At 34.0% G+C, this 27,806-nt stretch overlaps 1 protein-coding gene across 1 annotated transcript in view; it reads right to left on the bottom strand.

Moving 5' to 3' along the window:
• BMP5 (bone morphogenetic protein 5) overlaps positions 1 to 27,806 on the bottom strand; it is a 119,900-nt gene that overhangs the window by 22,052 nt on the left and 70,042 nt on the right. The window contains exons 3-4 of the mRNA XM_032409624.1: positions 22,081 to 22,229; positions 1,752 to 1,946 (exon numbers count right to left, since the gene is read on the bottom strand). Coding sequence (XP_032265515.1) covers positions 1,752 to 1,946; positions 22,081 to 22,229 — 344 coding nt within the window. The remainder of the gene's footprint in view (positions 1 to 1,751; positions 1,947 to 22,080; positions 22,230 to 27,806) is intronic.

The following is a 27,806-nucleotide window of genomic DNA, read 5'->3' as shown; positions in this document are numbered from 1 at the left end:
TTTCCCTTTGTAATTTCCTCAAAAATTATTCACTATTCTATTCGTGGTTTAACAAACCTTTTTCTTAATGCAGTCTGCTACATCAAATTAAAAACATTTCAAGCAATTTCAGAACCATTCTACATGAAAAGAAAAATATACAACTTTGACAGGCTAGTATTTACAAGGAAGAAAAGGTCTTAGAAAGTTATTTTTCTCCATCTTTCATATTAAGCAATTATAATTTTTGCCAAACTAAATATCTTATGAAGATCTTTATAAAATAGCTTTGTAACAAGGCACTAATATCATGTTTTACTTTCAAGTGAAAAATATGGTTAAACTTATTTGTTGGGAAAACTATTTTAAAACATTATATATAGCATGTAATTCAGTATAATGTAATTTCATATAGAAATCTTCCCCATTTCTGTTACTAAATACATCAAATAGACTTCTATCTAACATGATTGTCCTGGTGCCCATATTTTAGGAAGATTCCAATGAATTCCAGTTTAGTATTTTTGTTGAGAGTTCCAGGTGCAAAAAAAAAAAAAAAATTTATATATATATATAGTTATGTATATATAACTATATATATATATAACTATTTTTTTGTTTTATTTATAATCATTCTTACCTAACACTCATACACATTTGAGTAATAAAAAAATTGCAGTATGATTTTTCAGTTTCAAGTGACTGGGGAAAAAAATGAAGATTTCAGGAATAATGGCAAATACTGTCTGAATGTGTCTTTTTGGAAGAGTAAAGCATTCTAATTTGCTTGAATACCATATGCAGGGATCGTGTCTGTTTCGTTCACCAGCTCATCCATTGGGCCTGGCAAGTACACTGCATATGGTGGCCATTAACATAGAACACATATTTTTCAAATGAACAAACATATTGTACTAAGTTGGGATGTTCTAGGATAAATTTTCCCCTTCAAACAGATTTATTTTTTAGAGATAAAGAAAATTTCTTGGAATAAAATAGCCATCATTTTCATCTAAGAACAGCTTATGAAAATCTGTTTGCAGCCTGGACTAAACAAGGTACTTACTGGTATAAATAAAATGATTCAATAATTTCAGATTTTGGCAGTTAGATTCATTCAGATTGACTGTACTTTTATCTCCTCTTCTATCAATTGATAGATTAAATTGCGAGCACATTAGGATCATTGTGCATCTGTAATATTTTGTTACTAGATTTTATACATATGTGTGTACGTACACACACACACACACACATAAAGTAGATTATCTAGATAACAGTCTTCCAAATAATTAATGGAAATGTAAATATTACCTCAATTTCCGTATAATCTCTGCTGCTTTTATTGTCAGAGAAAATGGAAACTGCATGATTCACATGTATCGTCTTAAGTACTAAAGAAATCTCTTTATGTTCAATTTACCTGTTGCCCATCGATGTTTGAGAGGCCCCGAGGAAGTCAACTCAGCAAGTTGTGTAGTTGAGTTTTGGCTAGACTTTGTTGATGTAGCCATTTCATAATTTTATTACTGCCAGCTTGATTTTAATTTGAACTGAATCTTTCAACATACAAAGGCAAGTCATGTATATTTTGAAATGAATTACTGAGTGATTCACTGATGAAACATTCTGAAGATGTTCGAAGCATTGCCGGATGATTTAATAGACCAAACAAAGGTATAGCCAGAGGGTAAATTTATTGTGGCTACTTGATTTGCAACATATGACCCCATAACTCTCTGTGCACAAGGGTTGCTCTGGCTTTATCTTACCTCCAACACTGGACATTCTGGAGGAGTCCTGATGAGAGCTGGATTTATTGCGGTGTTGATTTTTCCGTTTGTTAGCTGCTCTCACGGATCGAAGAAGTACCTCGCTTGCCTTGAAGAAGGCCACCATGAACGGTTGTTTTGACTGAGGCCCATGTCTTCCCACAAGACCAGCGGATTTTACATTGATACTGCGTCCTAGAACAGAAAGCACAAGCGCTTGGTTTACGAGAAAGTTTACCTGATGTGAATGAATTCTGAGGGTGCTTTGAAAAAGTAACATTACTTTTTAAAACATTATCAGAATGTCTTCCTTGCAGGCCAAAGATTTTTATAAACACTGAAAGCTTGCCGTTACAGACAATTATCCACGCTTGGTTTTACATTTTGCATCATTCTTCACCACAGAACGCCCTCGGGCTTCGTTCACTAACTCATCCTTCTCAGACCTGGAAGTCAGCAGTATTTTAAATGGAAAGGCTTCACTACCATCAGCCTGGAAATGTCCACATTAAATAACAATTTCAAAAATATTAGCTATGGGCTCTTCTGCATTAAATGCCCTATAATTTTCCTCTAAGTGATAAAAGCTGAATGGCTGCCTGGCTGTTTCCACTTTCTCCAGCTTTTTCAAGCCTTGCAAGTGTTAATTAGTGCTGATAGCCTTCCCCCTTCACCTCTGGCCTGTGCCCAGCAAACTTGACAAAGTTATGCTCTACTTAAAGCTCTTCACAGGTCATTCTAGAAGCCCCTGCTGGAGATGGAGTTTTGCTTTAAATTCCAGTTCCTTCTCAACACAAAGTATTTTGAAGTAATCATGGCAATTTCAGAGTTCCTCCCTCTCTGAGTTTGGACACACCTGAACGTTTACTGAAAGGATTTCAAAACTTGTTAACCAACCTGGAAACTCTAAGAAAGAAAAGTTCCAGATGAGTTTGGAGACTCACTTTTGTCTCTAAACCAGTCTGCATCCCAGACCCTTCCGAGCCATTGGGGTGGTTGTGTATCAGAGAATGACTGCAACCGGAGCCTGTGCAGGAATGCGTTAGAGGTCAAGGTGTCCTAGAGGCTAGAAATAGATGTTGATAAAGAACCTCTCCCATTGGGTAGTAATAATAATACTTACAATAATGCCAAAGGTATTTGGAGCACTTGCTATGGATGTGCTAGGTATTTTTCTAAGTGTTTTCCATGCGATATTTAATTTAATTCTACAAATACTCTAGGAGTTAGGTATTACTATTTTCCCCTTTCTATAATTCACTGTTGTTATGCTCTTCTAATTAAAAAAAAAAATCACTGAAAATTATATATAATATATAAATAATAGAAAATAAAAATAGAAAATAAAATATATATTATGTTATATATATATATAATCATTGGCTGATATGTAGTTCCATGAAAATCACCCAAGGAGGATGAACTATTTAACCTTAGGTTGTAAATTTAGTTGAGAATTACTAAAAACTCATGAAAAGTTTCTACTCTAGATACAGAAGTTACCAATCTTTTAAGAGTAATATATAATGTGGTTTGAAATATGTGCATGATTGACTCTACCTTGCCCCCTGAGAGATGTGCATGTTTTCTTAAAATATTTATTCAGTAAAGACTGTGGAGTAACCTCAGTCCATTATAAGACCTGACCCACCTTAGAAGAAAGAAAAGGAAAACAAGTCCTTGAAACGGCATCAATGGCATTTTAGCAAATAAACTCTTGCTCTTAACAAAATTTATTTTGGCAGCATAAACACTTTTGTGTATACTTGTATTGTGCAGAGACCTTCTACCGTCAGAAAAGGAGACTGTGTCATGTGAGGTTGTGCAGCTGTTGGGAGTGACACAGAGGTCCTTTAAATGTGGAGGTATTGGTTAAAAAAAGAAAAAAAAAAAAAAAAAAAAGACTGTGCGCTAATCCAAGCAGCATCCGTGGCCTCATCGATTGTCCTACAACGTATCGGAAAACTCGTTCCATTCCCACAATTATTAAAAGGGTATCTGCCTCACAAACGCCACTACCATCCGTCCTCCCGAAGAAAGAACTTACAAATAATCAAGGCAGTAAACCTTAAACAAATAAACATATAGGTTTCTCTTTTAAATGCAAACTTACGGTGGCTCTCTGCCAGAGTCTATATTTCTTAGAAAAACTCTATCACTGGCATAAATGAAAGAGGCAGTTTGATTTGTGGTCAGAGCAGTTTCCATTCTACTTCCACTGTAACAAATGTATTAATTCAGCTCAGACTTCCTCCTTCTGGCAGCCCTTTTGCTGTAAAAAGAGAAATTAGAAGTTCCAGCCAAATACCATACCTTGAACTGACCCACTTCAATACATAAACACTTTTACAACATGTTTATTCAGGTGTAGCACTTGAAATTGGTTTAAGATGTTTCCAGTGACAGAGAGCTCAGCAAAAGAAAAAAAAAAAAAGAACTGAGAAACTTGACTGTTACGAAAAAGAATAACTGGCGATCTGTTCTTCAAAAAAAAATTTTTCTCTCTTAGAGTACAACATAAAATGTATTTGTTGCGCGTTTATATTGATTTTTTAATGAAGTGTTAATTTAACAGGAACTAAATTTTTACTTGTATACATCGATGACTGCAGAAATCATTTTTAATATATGATCTCTCTAATACTAAAATAGGTTGCCACGAGATGTTCACAAATGGAATAGAGGTAAAATTAGTTTTCCATTCATTACAACACACACTGCCCCTTTTATAGTTAAATAAGCACTTAACGCAAAGTTCCAAGTTTCCTTGGGTTTGCAAGAGAGTTTCTTTTACTATCATTCTAAAACTTTCAATATTGTCACTTTTATCTGTGGAGAAATAATACTGCTCTAAAGATTTATGTTCTGAAAATTGTAAAGATGTGTGTATATTACAAATATGGGTTTCTTGGGCTTTACAAAGGTGGATATTGTGTGTGAAGCAAAGTACTCTTCAAACCAATGTGAACTCCCTTTAAAATAACTTTTGATATTATTAAGTTTCCTCTCAGTTTCCTTTTTACTTCAGCAATGAGGTGACTATTAAGATTCCATAAGTTAACGCTTGCTCAGTTACTCTTGGTCTTGAGCTCCACCAAGAGAACATTAACTATGTGACCTGCTCCTTCAGACACAATATACCTGTACTGATTATGTGAACTGAACCTTTTGAATGGCTGAGCAGTTGTTTTCGCTAAAAGTGTTAATAGGAACCCAGACTATATTGCGTGTATTGAAAATAGTAAGTCTTTTATAAAATTGATTCGAATATGTTGCATTTTATTAGTAAATGTACAGTATGCTTTAGATACTGCAAATGTACAAAGTGGCCATACCTAAAACATTTTGATTTAGGAAAATTATAGGTAGGTGTGTATCACCATGGTTTTATTTTTCAAAGGTGATCCTTATGTTTGATTTCTAATTAAAACTTATAGACATATAAGGATTAAGGATTGAATATACCATGAAAACGGAAATGGGGTTGAGTAATGAAAAGAATATTAAATAGAAGGGTGATGAGCTTCAACCCAGGCTTCATCCCCTTAGGATTTAGACATGCCTAGGCATAGCTGGGACATCGCTAGGTTTAATTCACCAAGCACAGAGTATAGAACAACATCATGGGAAAGACTCATCCTAAGAAAAAGGTGAACCCAGAATGTATAAATTCAGAACAATGCCCCAGGGTGTTTAGGGAAAAGAAACAATTTGAGCAGCAAATATATGGGTATATTATTTCTCAGTTTTATTAACTACCGAGTGAGTAAAGATGGGCTTTAGGATGATATCTTCCAAAGAAATGATTATTCTTTTCACACAAAAATCAAGAGGGCAATATCTGAGGCTGGGGTTCTAACCTGCTCAATTTTGTCATTACTGACGCTGGAGATTGGAGACTTCCAGACCTGCCACTCTGACCTTCATGCCTTTGTCTAAGCACGGGGGTCGAGATATTGTATTCACATGTGCCTAAGGGCACAACTAACTATTTGAAATTTACAGTCATTGAGAAGATAGAGTGGCAAACAAAAGATCTATCCCAAACCTACTGGTTTTGTATTTCAGACCATTCTCTTTGGAAAATGTGACTTTCAAAATGTTTATTTCTTTAAAAAGAGCGTTATTAAAGGAGGCTCTGACATAAAGCAGCTCTTTAAAGGCGTGTTGATATTATAAGGATAAGTGGTTCCAAATATGAGCATTTAATTTCCCTGCAGAATACACAGTTTGAAAAACATTTATTTGAGGATTTATCAGTCTAAATGTTGATATCGCTCTAAGATGTTTGCATAAATTCCAGTTTGGTTTTTTCTCCTATAAACCCACAGTAATTGACTGCATAACCCAAAACACCTGGGATGGAACTTGTGCCTAAATTACCTTTCCTTCATTTCAAAAAAGACTCTTGCAGCATCCTTTATGGACTATTTCATAGAAGACAAACCAGTGCATTGTTTCTCATCCACATATCCCCCTGATCTGCATTTACTTTCAATCTGTGATTAAATTTGATTCTGGTGCTCTTAAATTATAGTTTCTCTGACTCTAAATTATACTGGAATTTTACCCTTTTTAGAAACAGATGATTTAAAATGTGCAGAATTCTCTACCCAGCATACAGACTAAATCATCTTTATATCAGATTTTAAGGAATATAGGGAAGACAGAATTTTGTCTATTTAAATTCCACATATATTTTAACTCAAATTAACTTAAATTAAGCATGTTGTAATCTAGCTATAAATTTCAACTCTGTTACAATTTGATAACATTTCCATAGTTTCTAGTTTTATAGTAAAAACACTGGCCTATTGCCAGATATAAGCACATGGATTTGCAGTATCACAAACAGAATTTTATGTTTGTGCTCAAAACTTTCTTATTTTCAAGATGGTTTACATTGCTTATAATCTCAAACAAAAGCAAGGAAAAGCTGGGATTTTAAACTATTTCAGTGATACTGGAAACTCATAGTTAAGAGGTTGCTAGAAAAGCTTTGAACTTCAGAATGCAAGGTAGTAAGAAATTTGATTCTTCAAAGTAATTCTGGGACTAATAAACTGGGCTCTTCGTGCAATGCCTTTGCTAGATGTCTCCGTTCTCTTTTTTATACTGACATTTAAAAGAGTAAATTAAAAATAACCACTTTATTTTATATTAAATATTATATATTTATAATTATATATTCATTATGAAAAGGTATGAAAAACAAAAGAAAGGACAAATGTCATAATGTATGTGAATTGGATAGGACTCTGCGGCTGATAGTGAAAGAGAGAAGACACATCAGAGGTCTGAAATCCATGGAGGGCAATTGGGAACCATATCCTGACACAGTGACATAAAACTAGGAGTTGAGAATTATCTGCAGACAAGAAATGCGGGTACAATTCCTGGAAACACAGCAGTAGAAGAATCCCATTTTCCTCTATGACTGGGGTGCGTGAAGGTTAAAGAAGTTTAAAGGGGGAAGATAGTTTTTAAAGAGTTGAAATTTGGGGGGCGCCTGGGTGGCTCAGTCAGTTAACTTGTTTCAGCTCAGGACATGATCTTAGGGTTGTAAGATCAAGCCCTGCGTCAGGCTCCATGCTGAGCATGGAGCCTGCTTAAGATTCTCTCTCCCTCTCCCTCTCTTTCTGCCCTCCCTCCTTCCCCTCTCCCTTTCTTAAAAGAAAATTTTTTTAAAGACTTGAAATTTTTTCTAAACATTTTGTTGAAGGCACTGTAATGCCCCACAGTTTGAGAAAGTGGTGGGGATTAGAAGAAAAAAATAGAGTGTTTGGTTAGAAACATTGGCATGATGAGTCAGGGTGTGATGGGTAGAGGTGGGGGATGCAAAAAGTTGAGAACTGCAGCTCATGAGACTTCAGGAAGGACGGCCTGGGGCAAGAAACCTAAAGGATCAGGGCCAGGTTTGTGCCTAGTTGTGGAAGCTGTCCAGAACATTCAAGTGTTTTATTGCACCAAGGGTGGGACTAAGGTGATGGAAATGATCGGTCTCCTTCCATGGGACATCATTCTGAGATGAGGAAGCTTACTGTCTCAGGCTTGACAAGCCCAACAAACGTCTTTGACTCAAGCCTTATTTTCAGCTGCTGGAAATATGAATCTCAAACTAGGAACTGCAGTTTACCTTCATATAAGCACTTACTTTTTCATAGCTCTTTGCTTTATATATAGCGCCTTTCCCCTGAGACCCTACAAGCTTTACAGACATCATCTGTCACATGTTCCCAAAAGATTGGTTAGCAGTTGCTCTTACAGTCCTCATTTATTTTAAGAAAGCAGAAACATTCTTTTCACAAAACCATGAAAAGAGTGAATTATTTTTAGCCTTTTTTCCAGTTATTATGGGATTTTTAAAATAAAAAAGTGCACACACACACACACGCACTTCTTTCCTTTAAAATCATAGATTTAAGTAAAACTATATAACAAAGCAGAGTTTCAGCAGAAATCAACCCAAAGGTCTTTAGAAACTTTTTTGATGTGTTAAGATATCAGTGAAAAAAGCTTTTAGAATTCAAACTCATTTTAGTTTGTTTGATAGCAAGTGAAAATAATTTAATTTCACACTTCATTTTATCTCTAGTGGGTGAAAGTGGTCTTTGAAATGAACTTAATGCAGTTACTTGGGAAACTGATGAGTGTCTAAAGGAAACATTCTTTTTTACCAGCTTGTATGATATATGATTCAAAAGAATCAGACAGAAAAGCATGGCTCATTAAATGTTTGATCTTTCTTTCCAGTTTGATAAATGAACCTGTGAAATGATCATAAGCCACTTCAGAATCTTTAGTCCATACCACCAAAATGAAAGAAAATTTTGAATCTTTAGTCCATACCACCAAAATGAAAAGAGAATTTTGACACCTAATAAGAGAGAGTGAAGAGAGTAAAAGGTATTATCCAAAATCTGCAATGAAGGGCTGATACTGAGATACCTAATACATATACCATGATCAGTGTCTACTTTTGGGAAAAAAAAAAAAAAGGAGTTAAGACTTTTGGGATTTAATTCTTTCCTTCACATATGAAGGTTGGATCATAAAACATATGTTTGAGTGAAAAAAAGCAGAACTTTTCTTCACCAGTTTCTCATGTCTCTAGCTCTGGCAAGAATATAAACTGGCCTGCCTCACATAAAGGACCAGTCACACCACCATGATGCCATGATGTTCCCCAGAGTAAAAACACCCTTCTGAGCTGTCTGCATACAAAATAACAGCTGGGTTCCAAGAGTGGTACATTGTGATCATCCTGAGTCAGCAGTAGCATCTGATTTCATGGCCTAAGTAGATCTTTCATATTTCTATCAGCTATAATACTTCAGAGACAAATCATGTGAATACTTCCACATATAAATATAACTGGTACGCAAAAGTAGTAATAAGCATGCCCTCCCAAAGGATCAAGAAAATTGGGAATTGAGAAGCTTAGCTCATTCAGTACTTCTAACGACAAAACAGCTGCCTTCTCTTGACATAGATTCATATGCCTCATATTTACCCCGTACAATAAGACAAGGGTTACATTTTAAAAATGAATAAAATAAGACTCAGAGAAGGATCAGATTTTTAACTCAGCCTTGTGAACCCTAAAGTAGTATGCCATTCTTTTAAGTACATAGTCTTCCCCTTTGTTAAAATTGGTTGGGCTCTTGCTTTGTTTTGAGTCTCTGCTTTCCATCTTTGGAAGACTGGAGGAAAACCATCCGTCTCAGATCTGTCAGTGATACACACATGGTGTCTGGAAGAACAGTGTTATAGCTACTGCTATAACAAGGTCGGACTTTCCTCAGTAAGCAGGAACCTAAGGATTCAACACTCCTTGCCAGCCATGAAAGGGCAGGTGGTTTCCTCAGTTTCTATTCCACTCAAATTGAAACTAGTCACACTACAGAGAAATTAGCATTTTTAAGGAGCTGGGATATGTCACTTCCCTATCAAAGTATTTTGCCTCTACTTTCAAATTTTGATCACCTCTTGCGACACAACTATGGGCTCTGGGTTGTCGTATGCTTTTGTTTCTCTTTTGGTCTTCCTCTCTCACACATGCGCTCTCGCCAGGTGTGCCAAAGTTGAATTCTCAGCAGCACAGAACACGGTGACTGCTCATGCCTTATAGCGACTAAACTTCTCTTTTCTTCCCATTGTGTTGTCCACTTACGATGCAAAACCAACCCTGCTGTTATTTTTGAATATGTCTTTAAGAAATATGGGTCAGCGATAAGTTAAACGCACAATGGAAAGACCAATGGGAAAGACAGAGTTAACTCTAATGGATGGTGAGAATAAGGAGAATCTCATATTCTTCATGGCCCTAAATCAATATTACCATGAAAATATTTACCCCTCAGATCATTAGTTAAACCAGAATTAGAGTCTAGAATCAGAAATATAACAAACAACAAAAACTGGCATATATTCCTGACATTGGCATTTGTTTGGCAAGATTGGTGATCCATAGTTACTGTTCTGAATTAGGGAATATCAAAAACAGAAATACAGATGTAGCCAAACACTTCCATATCCCTTTTCATTAAGGGCAATCTAAAAAAATGGTAAAGTACATCTTTCACCAGATAATGAAGCAAGACTAACTAACTCCTGTTTGTCTCTGCTTACTTTAAATCATTGATTTCAAAACTCTTTTTCATGTATGTTTTTGAGTTACGATGCTAAAATTTGGATAAGCAAATTATGTTTACCATGTGTCTCTCATTGAAATACATACATACTATAAATTAAAGAAAACTGCCATTAAAACCCAGTTTTCAAACATTGTGTATATATAATGGACATGGTAAAACAGCATATTCGAGGTTTTCCATTTATTACTGAATATATTCCATAATCAACATCTATTTATAAAGGAAAATTATTTTCTCTCTACGAATCATTATACAAGACTAAATTAGGCTACGAGAGGCCCATTCAGGGTACTGATCAGAGAAAAAAATATAATCTAGATATCAAAAAAAGACATAAATATTTTAAAAGATATCAGAATCATGATTCTTCATTTCCATCAGAACAAAAGGATCTATACATTCTAAACATTTTGCTCAAAATACAAGGTTTTTAGAAAAGCAGTTCACCCAATTAAGCTCTGCTTATAGGGAAAAAAAAAAACAAAACCGAACACAATGAACAATTAAAAACGTGTTTCATTGCCAGAGGATTTTTTTTTTCAAATTTTTTAGGAAAGAATTACCCCAATGTGTTGCTCCCAAAACACAATTCAGGTAGTCCAAGATCTCTTTAGGGTTGAAACAATACCAACTCACAGTCAGCTTTGATGCTGGAAGGTGGGAAGGTGAGATGGAAGAAAGGATTAACTTCACACTGATTTTTTGTAAAATAATAAATGAATGAAATTTGGAAACTGCATGCTTGACTGGCCTCAGGGTCCTTTTGCTGCACCCTGCCTCCAACCACAAACCTGAGCACAAGCTGGCACTTAAAAAGGGCAGTGAGGGAGGTAGATACGAAGATTCCATGATGGGGAATATGGACTAAGGGAGAGAAAATGGGAGGAGAACCTATCAAAATACATTAGTGAAAGACATAGCATGCAAGGGAAAGGGATGTTCATTATTAAATTCAAAATAAAGAGATTAAATTCGGCTAAATTTAATTACATGTTGAAGTGAATCACTGGCAGAGGAAAAGTTACCTTCTCAATTTATGAGTGTGTCAAATTAACTATAATCATGTAAGGGGCTGAAAGAAATGCTGAAGTAGTTAGATTTAGAAAACAAAAAATATGTTTAAAATGCTGTTACATTTTGTAGGCCAGATCACAGTTTAATTCCAGACAGAAAATACAAAAACCCAAAGGCAATTCCCAACAGATCCAACATAAAGTTCAATTTTGTCCCATAACAATCACTATTAATAGCGTTTTTTTAATTTGGAAATTCTAAAAATACATTTATTTTTTTCAGTTTGGAATTTGTACAAAATTCATATAATTTGTGAGAGCCATAGTATATTAGAGCTGGCTCTGGAAATAAATCATCGTTAGATTCATGGGCAAAATTCTTGAACTTTCGAAGGCTGAGTTTCCTCATGTACAAAATAGGATAATCATGAAGATAAAGTAGACATTCCATTTAAAGAGCTAGCAAAATGCCTGGCATTTAGTAAGCTCTCAGTAAATGTTAAGTTTCCATTAGTTATTAATATTATTGCAATTGACCATCACAGCAAACACATGGCTCGAATACTTATTTAGAATGAACTAAAGATGTATCTAGGAAGTAAAAGTTAGATTAATCATAAAGAACTAAAAAATATGAAATATTAGCATGGAAGAATAATTGATGTTGGTAAAAAAAAACACTGCGAAAATCAGGGTATCAAAAAAGCAGAGTCTTTATATAGACAGAAAGTAAATTTTGATAAATAGAGTGAGTTGGAAAATACATGAAGTATTTATGAAAACTGTACATGACTAATAAGAGAATTAGTAAGGTCTTGGGTTGAACAAAGTACAAATTTACCAGTGCTCCAATATTTATGTTTAGTTACTCTAGCCATGAAAGGCATATTGATGTTTTTGCTCATTTCTATGCAGTGGGAAAATAGCAAAAATCTACAGCATACAGGAAAGATTTATGTTCTCTGATGTGCTTTAAGACATTACACGAGTTAGAAAACCCATAGGTCACAGTCTACATGGGTTTGGAAAATTAACAATACTGATTTTAAGCCCCAAGGGAAATCTATGTCATATTTATTTTCAGTAGACATCTAGTCATTTTTACCATAAAGATACAGGAATTCTTCTCAATGGAAACTTTCTGAATCATTCACATAAAATGACCAATGCAGTTGTTTCTTTTAGCCATCTTATAAATATCTCTCCATGGCTTCATTAAAAGAATGATTTTTAGAAACTAATACATTGCCATAGATTAATTTATGTTTTAATATTTTTGAAATTTTACAGAAATTCTATAGAACTATGATAGAAACAGAAGCCACTTTAAAGAAAATATTCTAGAAAAATTTAGATTAAGTTTTATGTTTTATTACAATACTGAAAATGTTACTGTGGCCCTTAAAGTAAAAGAAAGTATAATCCTTCTAAATTCTGTCACAAGAGCACTCTAGAAACTAATAATTATAGATTATCAACTATGAACTTATATCTGATTCCTCCCATGACTCCTTGAGAATGTGTTTATGATTATTTTCCCTACACACACACACACACACACACACACACACACATTCACACACACACACATGCACTTACCCCAAAAGAAAGTTCATGAGATGTCTAACATTTCTTGCTTCTTTTACCAGTTTCTCCATCTCTGATTTTATATATCTTGAGTTTTGGTTTGAATGTAACTATTTAATACCAAGCTCCTTTAAGATGGTACATTTCTATTCACTGCACCCTCTCTGAATATAATATTTATATATGTATAAAGCTTAAAGTATAAATGTAGGCTCATAAATTACAATTACCTGATAAATTATCTCATGCAATATAATGATGCCTAGAGAAAATGGCAAATAAATGGCAAATTCTTCCAGTTACATCTAGCTCATTCCCTCACAGTACAAATAATTCCACAGCCATCAACTTTCATTTATTAGGCACTTCTTTCCTTGTACCTAAATCTGCCTTTTTTTATCTTCCCACATTGATTTCATTTCTGGACTGTGGGGTAGAAGTTCAATATTACTTATTTATTTATTTAAGTATTTGAAGTTAACTATTCTTCAACGATCTTCCTAATTTATTCTTAAATATTCATCTAAAAGTCAAGCAAGTATGCTCTAATTACCCTTAACATTAAACAGTACATAAAGAACTACTTCATTTATACTAATATTTACCTAGAACAAATCATAGGCGTACACGTTCCTTCTTATTTTCAGAACACTTAGCAAGATACGTGATTCTTGCAGTTTCTTGGATGTGGAGACTCATTTATTTATTTGAAACCAACTGTCATCATCATAAATTCAGCAAAAAGGAGCCATATGGTTTTATGAACAAAAATGACTTAATTGCTTTATAAGATAAAGTTCAGATAAGGGAAGAGGATATTATCAAATCTCAAAATGTTTAAAAGATCCTCTGATAAGTGGACATAATTCAGCTTTTTGAACTTAGATAAATAATGGGGAACTGTAGTCAAAACAGCCGGACAAAAAGAAAAATATCACCCTTGATCTCTGAATTTCTTCTGCTACTTATTAGCACTATGTCAGCTGATATTCAGATTAACTAACCACATAGATCATCTGACCCTTGGCACAGATAAATAGCCATCTGACAACACAGGGACTTAATTTGGAGATTTTTCCTCTGAGGTAAAAACGACTGTCTTAGGAATCCTAAGGGTAACACAACAAACTTATTTAACCAAATACTTCCATTTAAAAATAGCAGATTCCAGGACATGAAATTTAAGCAGATATTACATTAAGAACTCTTCATCTGTCTCACATAAACATGCTCGCATTCGATAAAGGTAAACGAATCTCAAGTTAGTAGCTTGTACATTTGTTTAATATATAGTGACATGAGGACTGAGATATATTTTTCTAATTAGGAATATATATTCTGGATGGAACTAGAGGGTATTATGCTAAGTGAAATAAGTCAATCAGAGAAAGACAATTATCATATGATCTCACTCATATGTGGAATTTAAGAAACAAAACAGAGGATCATAGGGGAAGAGAGGAAAAAATAAAACAAGACAAAATCAGAGAGAGAAACAAACCGTAAGAGACTCTTAACTATAGGAGATGAACTAAGGGTTGCTGGAGAGGAGGAGGGTGGGGGAGGATGGGATTACTGGGTGATGGACATTAAGGAGGGCATGTGATGTAATGAGCACTGGGTATTGTATAAGACTGATGAATCACTGACCTCTACCTCTAAAACTAATAATACATTATATGTTAATTAATTGAATTTAAACATAAAAAATTAAAAAATAAAAAGTTTGAAAAGCAAAAAAAAAAAAGGAATATATACTCTGTAATTCAAAAGATGTCATGGAATTTTTTAAAAATCCAATTTTTTAACACAGCATATTTAAAAGAAATTGCAGGATACTGCAATTTGGAAGACAATTTTTATCGGTATGTTAAATTATTCTGCACTTAGTAAGGAAAATTAGCAATTAGCACACATCTCGAGGCTGCAGAAAAAATGACTAATTCCATTCCTTATTATTAATGTAGATGGAGCAGCTGTCAATTTCCAGCAGTGAACAACAGCAACAAAAACCCCCACAAGTTGGAACCCTGGGTACTAAAAGTTCAAAAATACCCATTTTCAATCTAGTAGTACTGATAACTAAAGTCAATGTGTTTTTTTTTTAAGTTTGCACAATAACGTTGGTGAAAATAATAGATTAAATTGTGCTTTTAGAAAAGCTCTGATATGTGTAATTTCTAAAAATAGAACAGAGAAAACACTTGTGTACTAACAAGCAGAAAAAAATGCTCTAATTTTGCCCCTTTACAATGTCTGGGAAATACAGCTGCTAACCAGCATGGGTTGTAATCTGAGAAGAGGCAACTGTTACAATGGTTTGCTTCCTTGACTTTCCAGGAAGATCTTCTCTGATGTTCTTCCAATGAATTCATATCTTCCATCTTCCGATTATTTTATAGAAAATGGCATTTATATAGTGGGGATTTTATGCAATGTGCTATAAATATCAGCATAACATATTTAGAAAAGACTCTTTAGCAAAGACTACCAATATTTCTTTAGCCACATGTTCTACAAACATTAAAATACTGCTTGTAATTCTACATTCTTTGTAAGAACCCATCTTGATGCTAATAGGCTCATGAAGCCAAATACTAGTAATTTATACTGAAGCATCTTTGGGTTGGAAATTTTTTCTTTTTTCTTTTTTTTTTTAAAGATTTGTTTATTTATTTTAGAGAGAGAGCGTGCACGAGCCAGGGGGAGGGATGGGGGAGAGGGAGAGAGAGAATCTCAAGCATACTCAGTGCCAAGTGCAAAGCCAGAGGCAGGACTCGATCTCAGGACCCTGAGATCATGACCTGAACCGAAATCAAGAGTCGAATGCTTAACCAACTGAGCCACCCAGGCACCCTTGGAAATGTTTTCTGATGGTAATATAGGCCAGCCTTTAATCAGTTATCCCTATATGTATAAGCCTATCAAGTGACAAAAAGCTTGTTTCCCTTATTTTCATTGAGGCAATTAGTTATTCCCTAAATATCTATATTTTCTAAGAATAAGATGATTGGGACTCAAGAAAGCTACTATATTAAGTACTAATAATTTGATAATCTCTGGTACCTATGAATATATAACCAATACAAGCAATCAATTAGTCATGATGCATATCTCTGAGCATTCACCTCTATTGACTTCATACCCCAGACTGGAATATATTTAAAAGTTTCCTACCAATAATCACTTTATCAGCCAAAGTTATTAGACATGAGCAGCATAATAACATAGCTGTCTATACACTATGCTGCTAACTCAAAGTTTAAGAACATATCAATAATCTTACCTTTTTCCAGTGGACTGTCATTATCTAAAACTCCCTTAAATCATCCAATCATCTGTACAACCTCCTTAGTAAAAACAAACAAACAAACAAACAAAATCTATCCTAAGTTAAATGGAGTGCCCCCTGGAGTAAGTGCAAAGTCTCTGTGCATTCTCTCATCCTGATATTCAGCATAAGGACTTTTTATTGCTGTCTTACCATGTGCCAGGTACCATCACCTAATACAGCATCACACTGTCCTTGGAAGTAATTACTATTACACATTTTATTAATGCTATGGCTAAAATATGAGCTACTTTGTCAGAACCAAGATTTGAATCTAGTTTTCCTAATGATTTCTTCTTAGAATTTATATTTCCAGAATGGAGCTATTTGTTCTCTTTATTTACCCTCCTTATTTAAATTAAATATCAAAAAAGATAAGAATCAAAACTTTAAATTCTCTTATCTGTAGCAATAACTATAAATTTCTTTATCTTATATTTAAGCATCAATTACAATGGAATTTAAATTGAGAGTTTAATACCTCTGAAATCTGTTTTCTTGATTTGGCTACAAAATTTAGTGAAACTTTGAAATCTCTATCTATAAATCTGAATTTTTACCTTGATACACTTGGAGATTATGCCACAACTTCATTCGAAGAAAAATGGATATTAGCATCTTATTTAAAAAAAGAACTTTATAATGTTTCTTGGACATTAAACAATACTCTGACAAAACAACATTTTGATGACTTGAATACAAATGAATCAGAAACATACGGATTGAATTTTCTTTGACGTATAAGTGGGTTTGAATAGAAAGGGAAAAAAGTCATTGGCAAAATTCATTCTGAGTATTGCCAAACCTAAAATGTCTGAAAACATAGGATCTTTTAAAAGACATCCTAATGAACCCAAAAATACTCTCTTTGTTTTTCCATCTCTAAATTATTCTATAAACCCAAGTTTGAAAAAAGAATTAATTTACTTGGAAGGTTTAAACTATATAAAGCATCAAACAGTGGGAAATTATAGTGTTTGGAGGGAAACTCTAAGTCTTAAAATCTCAGTTAAATTGCTATCTGTGTAATAAACTGTACGTATATATGTACAAAGGATAATGATACCATAGATTTATCAACAATCTTAATAAAGACCTAATAAGTCAGACAATTAATGTATTTTTTAATAATTTGGTGAGCTGAAAATCTTACAATAAATTATAAACCAGACCTAAGCCTACTCATTTGCTATTTATTTATTTATTTATTTTTAAAGATTTTATTTTTTGACAGAGAGAGAGACAGTGAGAGAGGGAACACAAGCAAGGGGGAGTGGGAGAGGGAGAAGCAGGCTTCCCACCGAGCAGGGAGCCCGATGTAGGGCTTGATCCCAGGCCCCTGGGATCATGACCTGAGCTGAAGGCAGACGCTTAATGACTGAGCCACCTAGGCACCCCTCATTTGCTATTTAAAAAAGAGTACCTATCTTATCACAGAGATTTAGTAACCACCATGAGAGAATGCTTGAGAACTTTGAAACTGATTTTGCACAAGTGGATCCAACCACTTGTCTGGAATCTCTAGATTTGACCATTAAGAAGCAGCAGTGTTTCTTTTTTGTTAGCCTGCTCATATGTTTGCTTTATTTTGCTGAAACAAACATGTGGAGTTTGGAGAATTATTCTGTATGAAAAAGAATCAATAAAATATCCTTAAACTCTCCTGCCAAATCCACAGCAGTTCATTTGTAAATTTCTAAAAAGAGTATTTCATAAACTGACATAGTTTTCACAGTTCCTCTGAGGAATCATAATGCTACCTTTGATTTCAGCAATCTTTTGATTTCCAAACTATATACTTCAGCCTCTTTCCTTTTTTTCTTTTTTTTTTTTTTGCAGGAGCAGGATAATAAAAATTTAATAATATACATCATTGATTTTCTCCTCACCTTATAACTGAAACCATTTTAACTACTGTACTGTGAGATGGGTACAAAATTCTGCCCCTGAGTTACACCAAACTGATTTGGTTAATAATCACCCAAAAGTTACACTTTGGAATGTCTTCTTAGGAGTAACGTGTTCAGTGGCAGGTGGCGTATAAAAGTCTTTTAAGTCGAAAACTCATTCAGTGATCATTCAAGACATGTTTCTAATACCTACCCACAACCTTCATTGTACCAAGCACAGAGGGTGCAACTGTGAAGGAGCAATACACATCCTATGACCTCATGAAACTGACATTCATTCAAACATGTAATCACTATGGTGTTGCTGTGATTGATTAAAGCAGCAGGCCTGGTTCTTTTATGACGTGTGATCAAGCAACAAGAACATATTATACATAAGTGAGATTTCATTTTCCCTCCATGATTTGCCTCCAAATCACTTTCCTAATAGCATCTGCAGTCACATTTTAGACATGAATATTGTCCTAGCCAACTCTGAACTATTGACTTTTTCCAGACTATACAATGCCATTTTGCCATTCTCTGCATTTACTCACAGTGTTTCGTCATTCAGGAATGAATTCTCCCTTCCTGTTCTCACCACCACTCCACATACTCTCACAACTCCCTCTCTTCTCACCTCCATTTCTTTGAATCTTATTCAACTGACCTGGCTTAAAAGTTACCCGAACCACAGAACTTTTGGCTCTGTCCTATCTGGAATTAATCCTCTCTCTTCCATTTTCCTAGAGTGTCTTGATGATATCACTGTTTTTAGCATTTAGGGCACTTGACTTTTTCTAAAATTAGCTACCTATGTCTGTCTCCCAGATTATATTGCCCTATAACATGTTGTCTTCCCTGTATAGGTACTCAATAATTTTATGTCAAACAAGTGAATAAGTAGATAATCCACAAATGAATTTGAAAGCAAACTTTCCTGAGTATCATCCAGTCATGACTACCAATTACTTTTGCTGAAAAGTAAATGTATGCAGAATCCATTATTGCAAATTAAAGATAGTTTGTTTGCTCTGTTTGAAGCAATATCGCAGTATCATGTTGAGAACATCAGCAGTAGTAATGAATGAAGCAATAATAAGCTGAAGCACCTGGTTATCCATATTAATAGAGAAATGTCACAAGTAGACTCTCCGTGAGGTTGCATTTAATAAAACTAAGGTGCCAGGAGGGTCACTTTATTTCTCAAGACCAAATATGCTCCAGCTCTGGTGAAAATGTGTTTTAAGTATTGCTTAAATGCACAAAGCCAGCTTGCCTAGCACATTTAACCATTTTAATATTTTCATATTATACAATATTAAAGAGATAAAGAAAAGTAACAAAGGCTATAGGTAACCTAACTCTTAAATAAAAGATTGGGGAGCCTTTGAAAAAAGTGAAATATTTATTTTAGATTCAAAAGCAAACACAAAGCCCCATATATAATACCACAATAATTTAAAGTAAAATTAATATATATAAGAGAAATAAATCGAGGAGGGGGGAACTCCAAAATATAAAATATTCTTGGGAAGAGACCTTCTCTTCCCAAGAACTAGTCAACTATAAATTAAAAGCAAGACAGAAGCCAAATTATATGGATAGTAAAGCAAAGAGAACCAATACAGAAGAAGGAGTGGAAAAAAAAACAGAAGAGAGAAATTTCAGAATTTTCAAGTGGGGTGTGAGTGGGTAGGGAATGAAAAGGCTGATCATATATCATAGATCTCTTGAGCTGTTTAGACATTTCAAGCATCTCCCCAAGGAGAAGACTGGGAGAAACACATACCACTAATTTAATTTTTCTTCTTTGGGCCACATACCAGGGAAGAAACGACGGCTCACCCCCACAGTGCTGATTTCCCAGTCACATTTCTGACCATAAATGTACAGTAGTTTAACATTGTAAGAATTCCTGCAAGATTATTTAAATATGGGCTTTTCTCCATCTACATTTATAATGCTTGAACTCTGAAAATCCTTAATGTTAATCTCAAAGCCATAATTGGAAAATAGCCTATAATTCAAAGTATTTGAATTGTTCATTAAAAATATTAAAATTCAGCATTGTTATTAAAATCTATGGAAAAGTCTAGATTTAGTGGGAAAATGCCTGAAACTGGTCAATAACACTAAGAACTCTTTTTCTAGATCAAGATCTGAAGCGTGAAACTTTCACTAGATGAACTCTGTAATAAATTTAATTTGTACCTGTCAGCCTCATTTCATATATGCAATCCTTGGAGTACCAACATTGGTTATAATATTATTCTTAGGCTGTAAATCTGGTTATATAGGTAAAACAATGTCACTCTGAAGTCCTATTGCTTATAGCAATAAATGCCCTTGCAAGAGATCCAAGTCAGACCTAACTTCTACTTAACTCTGTATTTTTTAAGCAAGACTTTAGTGTAATATAGCAGAGGACTGAGTAGGGCAAACTCTAGGGCTAATGTGTCTATTGCCTGAGCCTGCAGAAAACTAAAGGCAGTAAAGCTTAAATAAGGCACACCCTCTAATTAATCATCCCTTTATAAACTACCCTCCCTGTGCCTGGCCCTCACATTCGCAGGGTGTGGTGCAAGAGCACAACATTAGCCCACTTGGTCTACATCTAAATATGTAAAAAGTACTAACAAATCATTAAATAAATTATGTTCTATCCTCTTATCATGACAAATATAATTTTACATGACTTGAAAGTCCAGATTTGGATTTAAAATTTTTGGACTCTTTGAGTGATCAAAGGACGACAAGATTCTGAATAAATTGGCCTGGGCTTCCCTGGCCTCCTGCTGGAATGTGCAAAGGCCCCTTTTACCGCAGTCTTGGTCAATTCTGTTGCATTTGTCTGAAAGGCCTGCCCCTGACTTTTTCCCCTAATCACATCTTCCTGATCTTTAAGACTGTAGTTTAGACTCACTCACTGATCTATACTTGTAAATCCATTGGGCTCTTCTCAGTATGCAGTATCACCCATTCACTAATATATCTATGTGATCACTACCTGAGCCTCACTCAACTGCAAGCCTCACGAGGTGATTTCTGCACTTGCTTACCGTTTTATCTCCAGCATCTAGCCAAGCATACCACACACTGGTGCTCAATGAATACTTGGGAGCACAATAATTTCTGGAGCTTCTTCAAAATGAAGATTTCCTACAGACCCTCCCACCCAACAGGTGTTTCTGGAGCTGTTGTCTTTGACCAAATATTGGAATATGTTAAGACCTAACGATGTTTATTTTCTGCAGTACTTTGTGCCTCTTTTGTTCTATCTCCATCTTCCCTTCTCCCTTTGTATTATTAATAACTCCTCTGTCTGTTTCCCTAACACCACCGTATACATATAATATATATACATATATATCTTTGTTATTTTTAGTCATTTTGAGATATCTTTTACATATAATAACATTTATTTCAATGTACAGCTTATAAATTCTTACAAACTAAATAGTTGTATAACTACCATCATAATCAAGACATAGATCCATAGCACTTTGTATATAGCTTTCTTTTGGAATTATTATATTACAGTAGTGCTACTTGTTTGTGTACACGTCTTCAATACTAGATTAAAAACTTCTTGAGATCCAGAAACAATATCTAATTCTTCTTTACCCCTCCATCCCCACTACAGAGCCTCAAAATAAACGTGTGTTGGGAAAATACGTTTACAAATCAATTAACTAATTAACATATTGCACTATCCTATGGCAGGTGCTACCTTGCACATCATAAGTATAAAACATTGTATTCTATCTTGGTTAAATTATATAGAAAGCTGTAACTCTTAATGTGTCAAAACTAACGCCACAAAAGAAATATTTGAAATTCATTGCTTACCATCTCCTGTTTCTGCACAGAGTTGTAAACCCAAATTATTCTGTGGATTAATTACCCAATGATTGCTGGTCACAGTGATATCAAAGACAAGCCAACCCACATCTAAAGCTTGGGCTTTCCTTGTGTCTAACAGGAACAGATCTGCATCCCTAAGGAGAAACAGAACAACAACAAAAAAGTTAAAAGTGTGAACAAAGATCATCATTTCCTATACTTAAGTGAAAACATTCCAAAAGCACTCTTTAAAATAACAAAAGTTAAAAAAATAACAAAAGTTAATTAAAGAACAAGGGGAACAAGGGACTCAAGTGATGAGTAATAAGATACAGAGCCTTTTATTGTTGGCCTCCAACCCAAATCTGGTGCAGATTAGTAATAGCTGAAAGTAATTTCCATTTTCCTGCTCTTCGCTGGCCTTTACAAACTGACTTAGTGGTCTAGATTTGGGCTCTGATAATCAGTGTTCCCTGAAACCCCTGTCAGTAAGTAGCCTTCCCTGGCAAGTGCACTAGCAAGGGTTAAACTGGGTAGAAATGGAAGGGAAAGTAGCTACTCTAATTTGGATGAATGTGGATTGTCGAAGGAACAGAGCAGGGACGGGCAGGATGTGATGCAAGCATCTGCTTTAGAGATAGTTTTCCCTTATTTTTCATTTTCATTATACTTGGGGTTTTTTTCCATTATATAATATATATTTTTATTTTTTATTTCATTTTCCATTTTGATTATATAATTATTTTATGGATACCAAAGGCCAAGAGAGGCTCTCAGACTGCACCATTGGATTAAAGGATGAATCCCATGAATGGAGCAGCAGATGCTCCCTGACTTGCTTTAACATCTTCTGCAGGCATAAGACACCTGGGGACAGTAATGGCTATGATTATGAAAGTGTATGTTTTGGAATACTCTCCACAGTGTCACTGTGATTAACATTTATCAATCTTAACTTTAGCAATTAAATTTCCAAATGTATGAACATTTGTTGAATTATAGTGAACTGCTTTTTATTTATTATTTCCTTACTACAGGCAGCTTCTGATCTAAAAGTTACGTATGTCGGACATTTCATCCTTACAACAGCTCTTTTTCAAAGTAGCACAGAAATATACTATTATGCATTTTTATGACGTTTGATCCTGTGCTGAATCTGGGTAAGACCATATTATTTATATGAGGAAAGGCAAAGCTATGTCATAATCAGCCATGTTAAATACTGTTCTGCATTTGCCATCTAGTTGCATCACACAAGTCACTTCAAAGGTGGCTTACAAAATGTAAAAAGCAAATTTTGAGTAAAACCCAATTATGTATATATATTATTTCTTAAGAAAAATACTCTATTATCATTGAAAATTTTAATTATTTTTAACAGAAGTGAAGATTCTCAATGTTTTAGAAGCTGCATCTTCATTTTTTTATTTCAACTTGATTTATTTCATTCTTTCACTAACCTAGAGAAGTTAAAATAAAATAAAATTCATTCTTTCACTAACCTAGAGAAGTTAAAATTTCAACTTGATTTATTTCATTCTTTAAAATAAAAGTTAAAATTATGATTATTTAAATCATCCAGCTACCCTAGTCCCAAGGATGCAACTTTCATTCTCTTTCACAATTTAATCATAATGTTTACCAAAAGGAGGGGTACAGACATCTTTTCATATCTAATACGGGACTCAGTTTGAGATACTGAAGACATATGGCAAGCATATACTACAATGCAATGAAAATATTCCACTAGTTCTCACTTGGATTTTAAGGACCCATTATATTCATAGTGTGATGGGATATCAATCCAATTCTCCCTCTTCTTCCTAACTTGGAAAACTCATCAAGTAAACAGAATCTGAGAAAATACAAATTATCCTTAAATTCTTGAGATATTTGGTGAGTATCTTTGAAGCTATACTATTGGAATAATTTAATCACATTATCGGCTTCTGAAACAGAAGGAGTCACCCTGTAGCTTGGGAAATACTCAAGTCCTACCCTGCTGTCAAGCCTGCTTTCAATTTGAAATATGGCATAAATGTTCTACTAAGCTCTGCAGAGTTTATAATGCCACCACCTTGGCATGAAATAAACAAACATTTGAAGAACAAAAAAGAACAAAGAGGTAAAATTTGAGAACAATTTCCACTAAGTAACAAATGTCTTTAGGTAGTTATCCAGGTAATATTTTCTATTATTTTTAAATTATGCTATTTTTCCAGAAAAATATCCCCAAACTATCCACATTCAAATACCCAAATTTTCAAGCATGTCTGTGAAGAAAATGGTTTCAATTTTAATGGCTATATTTAGAAAAAGCATCAGCCAGAGGATTCAAGCAAGCCCTAAATATCTGAATTTCAGAGATGCAACTTTCAATTCATTGGAAGGTAAATCAAGGCAGATGGTAGGGTTTGAAAAATCCATATATTTCTAGTTACCCCTCTGAAAAATTTTGAAGTTTCAATTGCTTTCATAAGCTCCATGGGTTCCTATTCCTGAGCAAAGCTATTTTATTTTTGACTGATAATTGCTATTCTTTAATTTTTCCTCTCTCCTTTTCTAGAAGCTCTTCTGCATTACCTACAGACAACAGAATACACTTTGGAAGAATCAAGTCTATTATTAATCAACACAATGGTAACAATTCTGCGATTTTCACTCATGTAATACCTTTCATAGCAGTCTCTTAAAAATAAATCCCTACCCGTTCTGTAGAAAATTAGATGCGATTTCTTTTGAAGTACAAAATCACTCCACTAAAAATGGAACTTAAATCACTGGAAATAGTAGAAATACTATGTCCTACGAACAGTATAAAATAAACCTGTTAATGTTGCCCCATCTTACTATTTTTACCTGACATTTTTATTGGAATTCTTGAAATATCTAATAAAAGTTATTTTAAAATATTAATTCATTTAAAAGGAATGCAGTAGAGAGAAAATATATATGCAGAAAAATATATTTATTTGTAGCAGAAATAAATCCATAATAAAATTTCTGTATATTGTTTATAATCATAATAATGAAACTAAAATTAAAATCTGCATTCCAGCAAAGGCAATAAAGTCCATTTACATGGATGTGTATAAGCAAATATTTCACAATGGTATTGTGTTAGCTTTCTAAGGCTGCCATAACAAAGTACCATAGACTGGGTGGCTTAAACAACAGAAATTTATTGTCTCACAGTTCTGGAGGCTGGAAGTCCAAATCAAGGTGTTGGTAGGGCTGGTTCCTTTGAGAGCTATGAGGGAAGTATCTGTTCTAGGCCTGTCTCCTCTTATAGTTGGTCATCTTTTCCTTGTGTCTTTCATATAATCTTCCCTCTGTGTGTGTCTCTGTGTCCAAATTTCCCTTTTTATAAGGACACCCTAATTGCCTCATTTTAATTTAATTATCTCTTTAGAGACCCTATCTCCAAATAAGGTCACATGCTGAGATCCTGGAGGCTCAGACTTCAATATATGGATTGGGGGAAAGAGGGGAGTACAATCCAACCCATAACACTATTTTAAAATATTTTTTTACAGGCAGAAATCATCCTGGATGTGAATGTTCTGTGTTTGTTTACATTATAGCAATTATCAACATTGAAATGTTTTCAAAAACAAATATGTGAAAGTAAACTTATATTGATTAAAATAATTCATAATCACTAAAATTTGTATCTTTCTTTTTCAGAAAGAATTTGAATATTTGTCTAGACTATGATATAAATCAGCATAATAATTTCTTATACAGCTAAATGAAATCATCATGCAGTTGTTAAATACAGTTATATGTAATAGATAAAAGATTTGTAGCATACATATACACTTCTTGCATGTGAAATATATAAATATATTAAAAATAGTTACTCAAAGGTGAATAATATGTATATAGATAGATACATACATACACACATTTAGAGTTTGGTACAAACACATTTGTGCAGATCTTACTTTAATCATGACCAGAGGCTTAAACATGTCTAGGCATGGGAAATTGGTAGACTGTAGATACTGATTTGGAAAGGTGCTTTACATTTTACTGAGAGAGGAAAGAGTTTTGTATATGTGCCTTAGGAGTCTGAAAATACTAGAAGGGTAGGAAGCATGGGTATTTCACTAAGGACTAAACAGCAGGAGCCAAAATTCAACAAACTTTGAATTGTCATCATACTTACAACTCGAAAATATAGATTGATGGAATGAGAAAATTGAAGTTACATATTTAAGAATGTGACAACAGGAGAGCTAAAATTTATCTTACCACCTTTATGTAAATATCAATGTAATGTAATGATAAAAAGGATTTGGGGATCAGACAGAGCTTGAATAATTAAGGAAGTCCTCAGTCTCAGTTTCCATAATGTTTAAAATATAGTATGGTAACCCCTGCCTTAAAAGATTTTGTAAAGACCAAATGTAATATAATCTGAATATCTATCTAAATGAGAGGCAAATTATAGGTGAATTTTTACATGGTGTGTCATAACACAGATGGCTCTAAATTACTTAATTTTGACCTGTGAAGTTTGGGAAAGTATTATTTGGGGAGGCACATTACGATCAAACGACCTGAGTCAAGGTTATTTGGGGATGCTTAGAGATGTTAGCAATAGAATTGGTTACAACTAAAGGAGAAAGGAGGAAGAACAATGATAAGGGAAGGAGCAGAATGAGGGTGGGTGCAGGGAGGAAAGGATAAGGAGGGGGCAGAAAAAAGAAGACACACAAGGAAATTCAGTAACTCTTCCTGGGTGTGTTGTTTTGAAAAATCCAATAATTGGCTGTCTTTGTAAGTCACTCTCTTAAAAATCACTTATATAAGCATAGAGTCAAAAGTTGCATTGTGGATATAACATTTATCCATCTAGAAAAGTTTAAAAACAAACAACAATAACAAAAAAATGTGTACATACTGGTGCTTTTGATAACATGATATTTCCAATAACAGTATCATACACAGATTGAAAAAATGCTATTTTTCAAAGATGAACCTGAAGATGATGTGGTTTGTAGTATTGTGATATATGACTCAAAATACAGCAATAGACATGATGTCAAACATGCATGTAAAAAGCTTGAAAGTTTCACATACGTATTTTGAGAGTAAAACAAGGAATATCACTATATAAATATTTTATATGACATGATTAAAATATATACACATAATTATATGAGTAAATTTTTTGTATTATTTAACTGCATTCATTATATAGCCGTGTTTATAAAAAAAAAATCCATTATATAAATACTCAATTTCTCCCTCTAATTTTTTGGATCTTTTACTTGGGTAAGGCAGATATCATTTTTATATGATCATATCATGATTATATGTTCTCCGTATAATCAGGCATATACAGTATGCAAACATGCCCAGTATGCATGCAGTTTTGAAGGTTAACTTTCTCTACTGTCTAAATAGCTGACTAAAGGGTGTGTTCTCGTTTTAAAACTAAATAAAAACTATGACGAAAAATGTCTGATGTGAAATTAGCTAGTCTGGGATTCTACCTCTGAAGATGACTAAAATTGATCAAAGAATACTAAAACTAAGTGGGATATAAATTACTTAGCCAAACTGTTATTTTATTGATGAGAAAATTTAAAGAGAGATCAAATTATTTCTTAGCATCTGACTTTTTTTTTTTTTTTTTTTAAATTTTTTTTTTTTTTTTTGTTTTTTGGGGAGTTTGGGGTTAAGAGGGCTGGATGGGGGGCGGGTGTGATCCTGGGTTCCTG

The sequence above is a fragment of the Phoca vitulina genome, unplaced genomic scaffold (assembly GCF_004348235.1).
Source record: "Phoca vitulina isolate PV1807 unplaced genomic scaffold, GSC_HSeal_1.0 scaffold11, whole genome shotgun sequence".
NCBI classification, from domain to species: domain Eukaryota; kingdom Metazoa; phylum Chordata; class Mammalia; order Carnivora; family Phocidae; genus Phoca; species Phoca vitulina.
The sequence above is the reverse complement of the archived record's forward strand: the minus strand, read 5'-3'. Positions and strand labels throughout refer to the sequence as shown.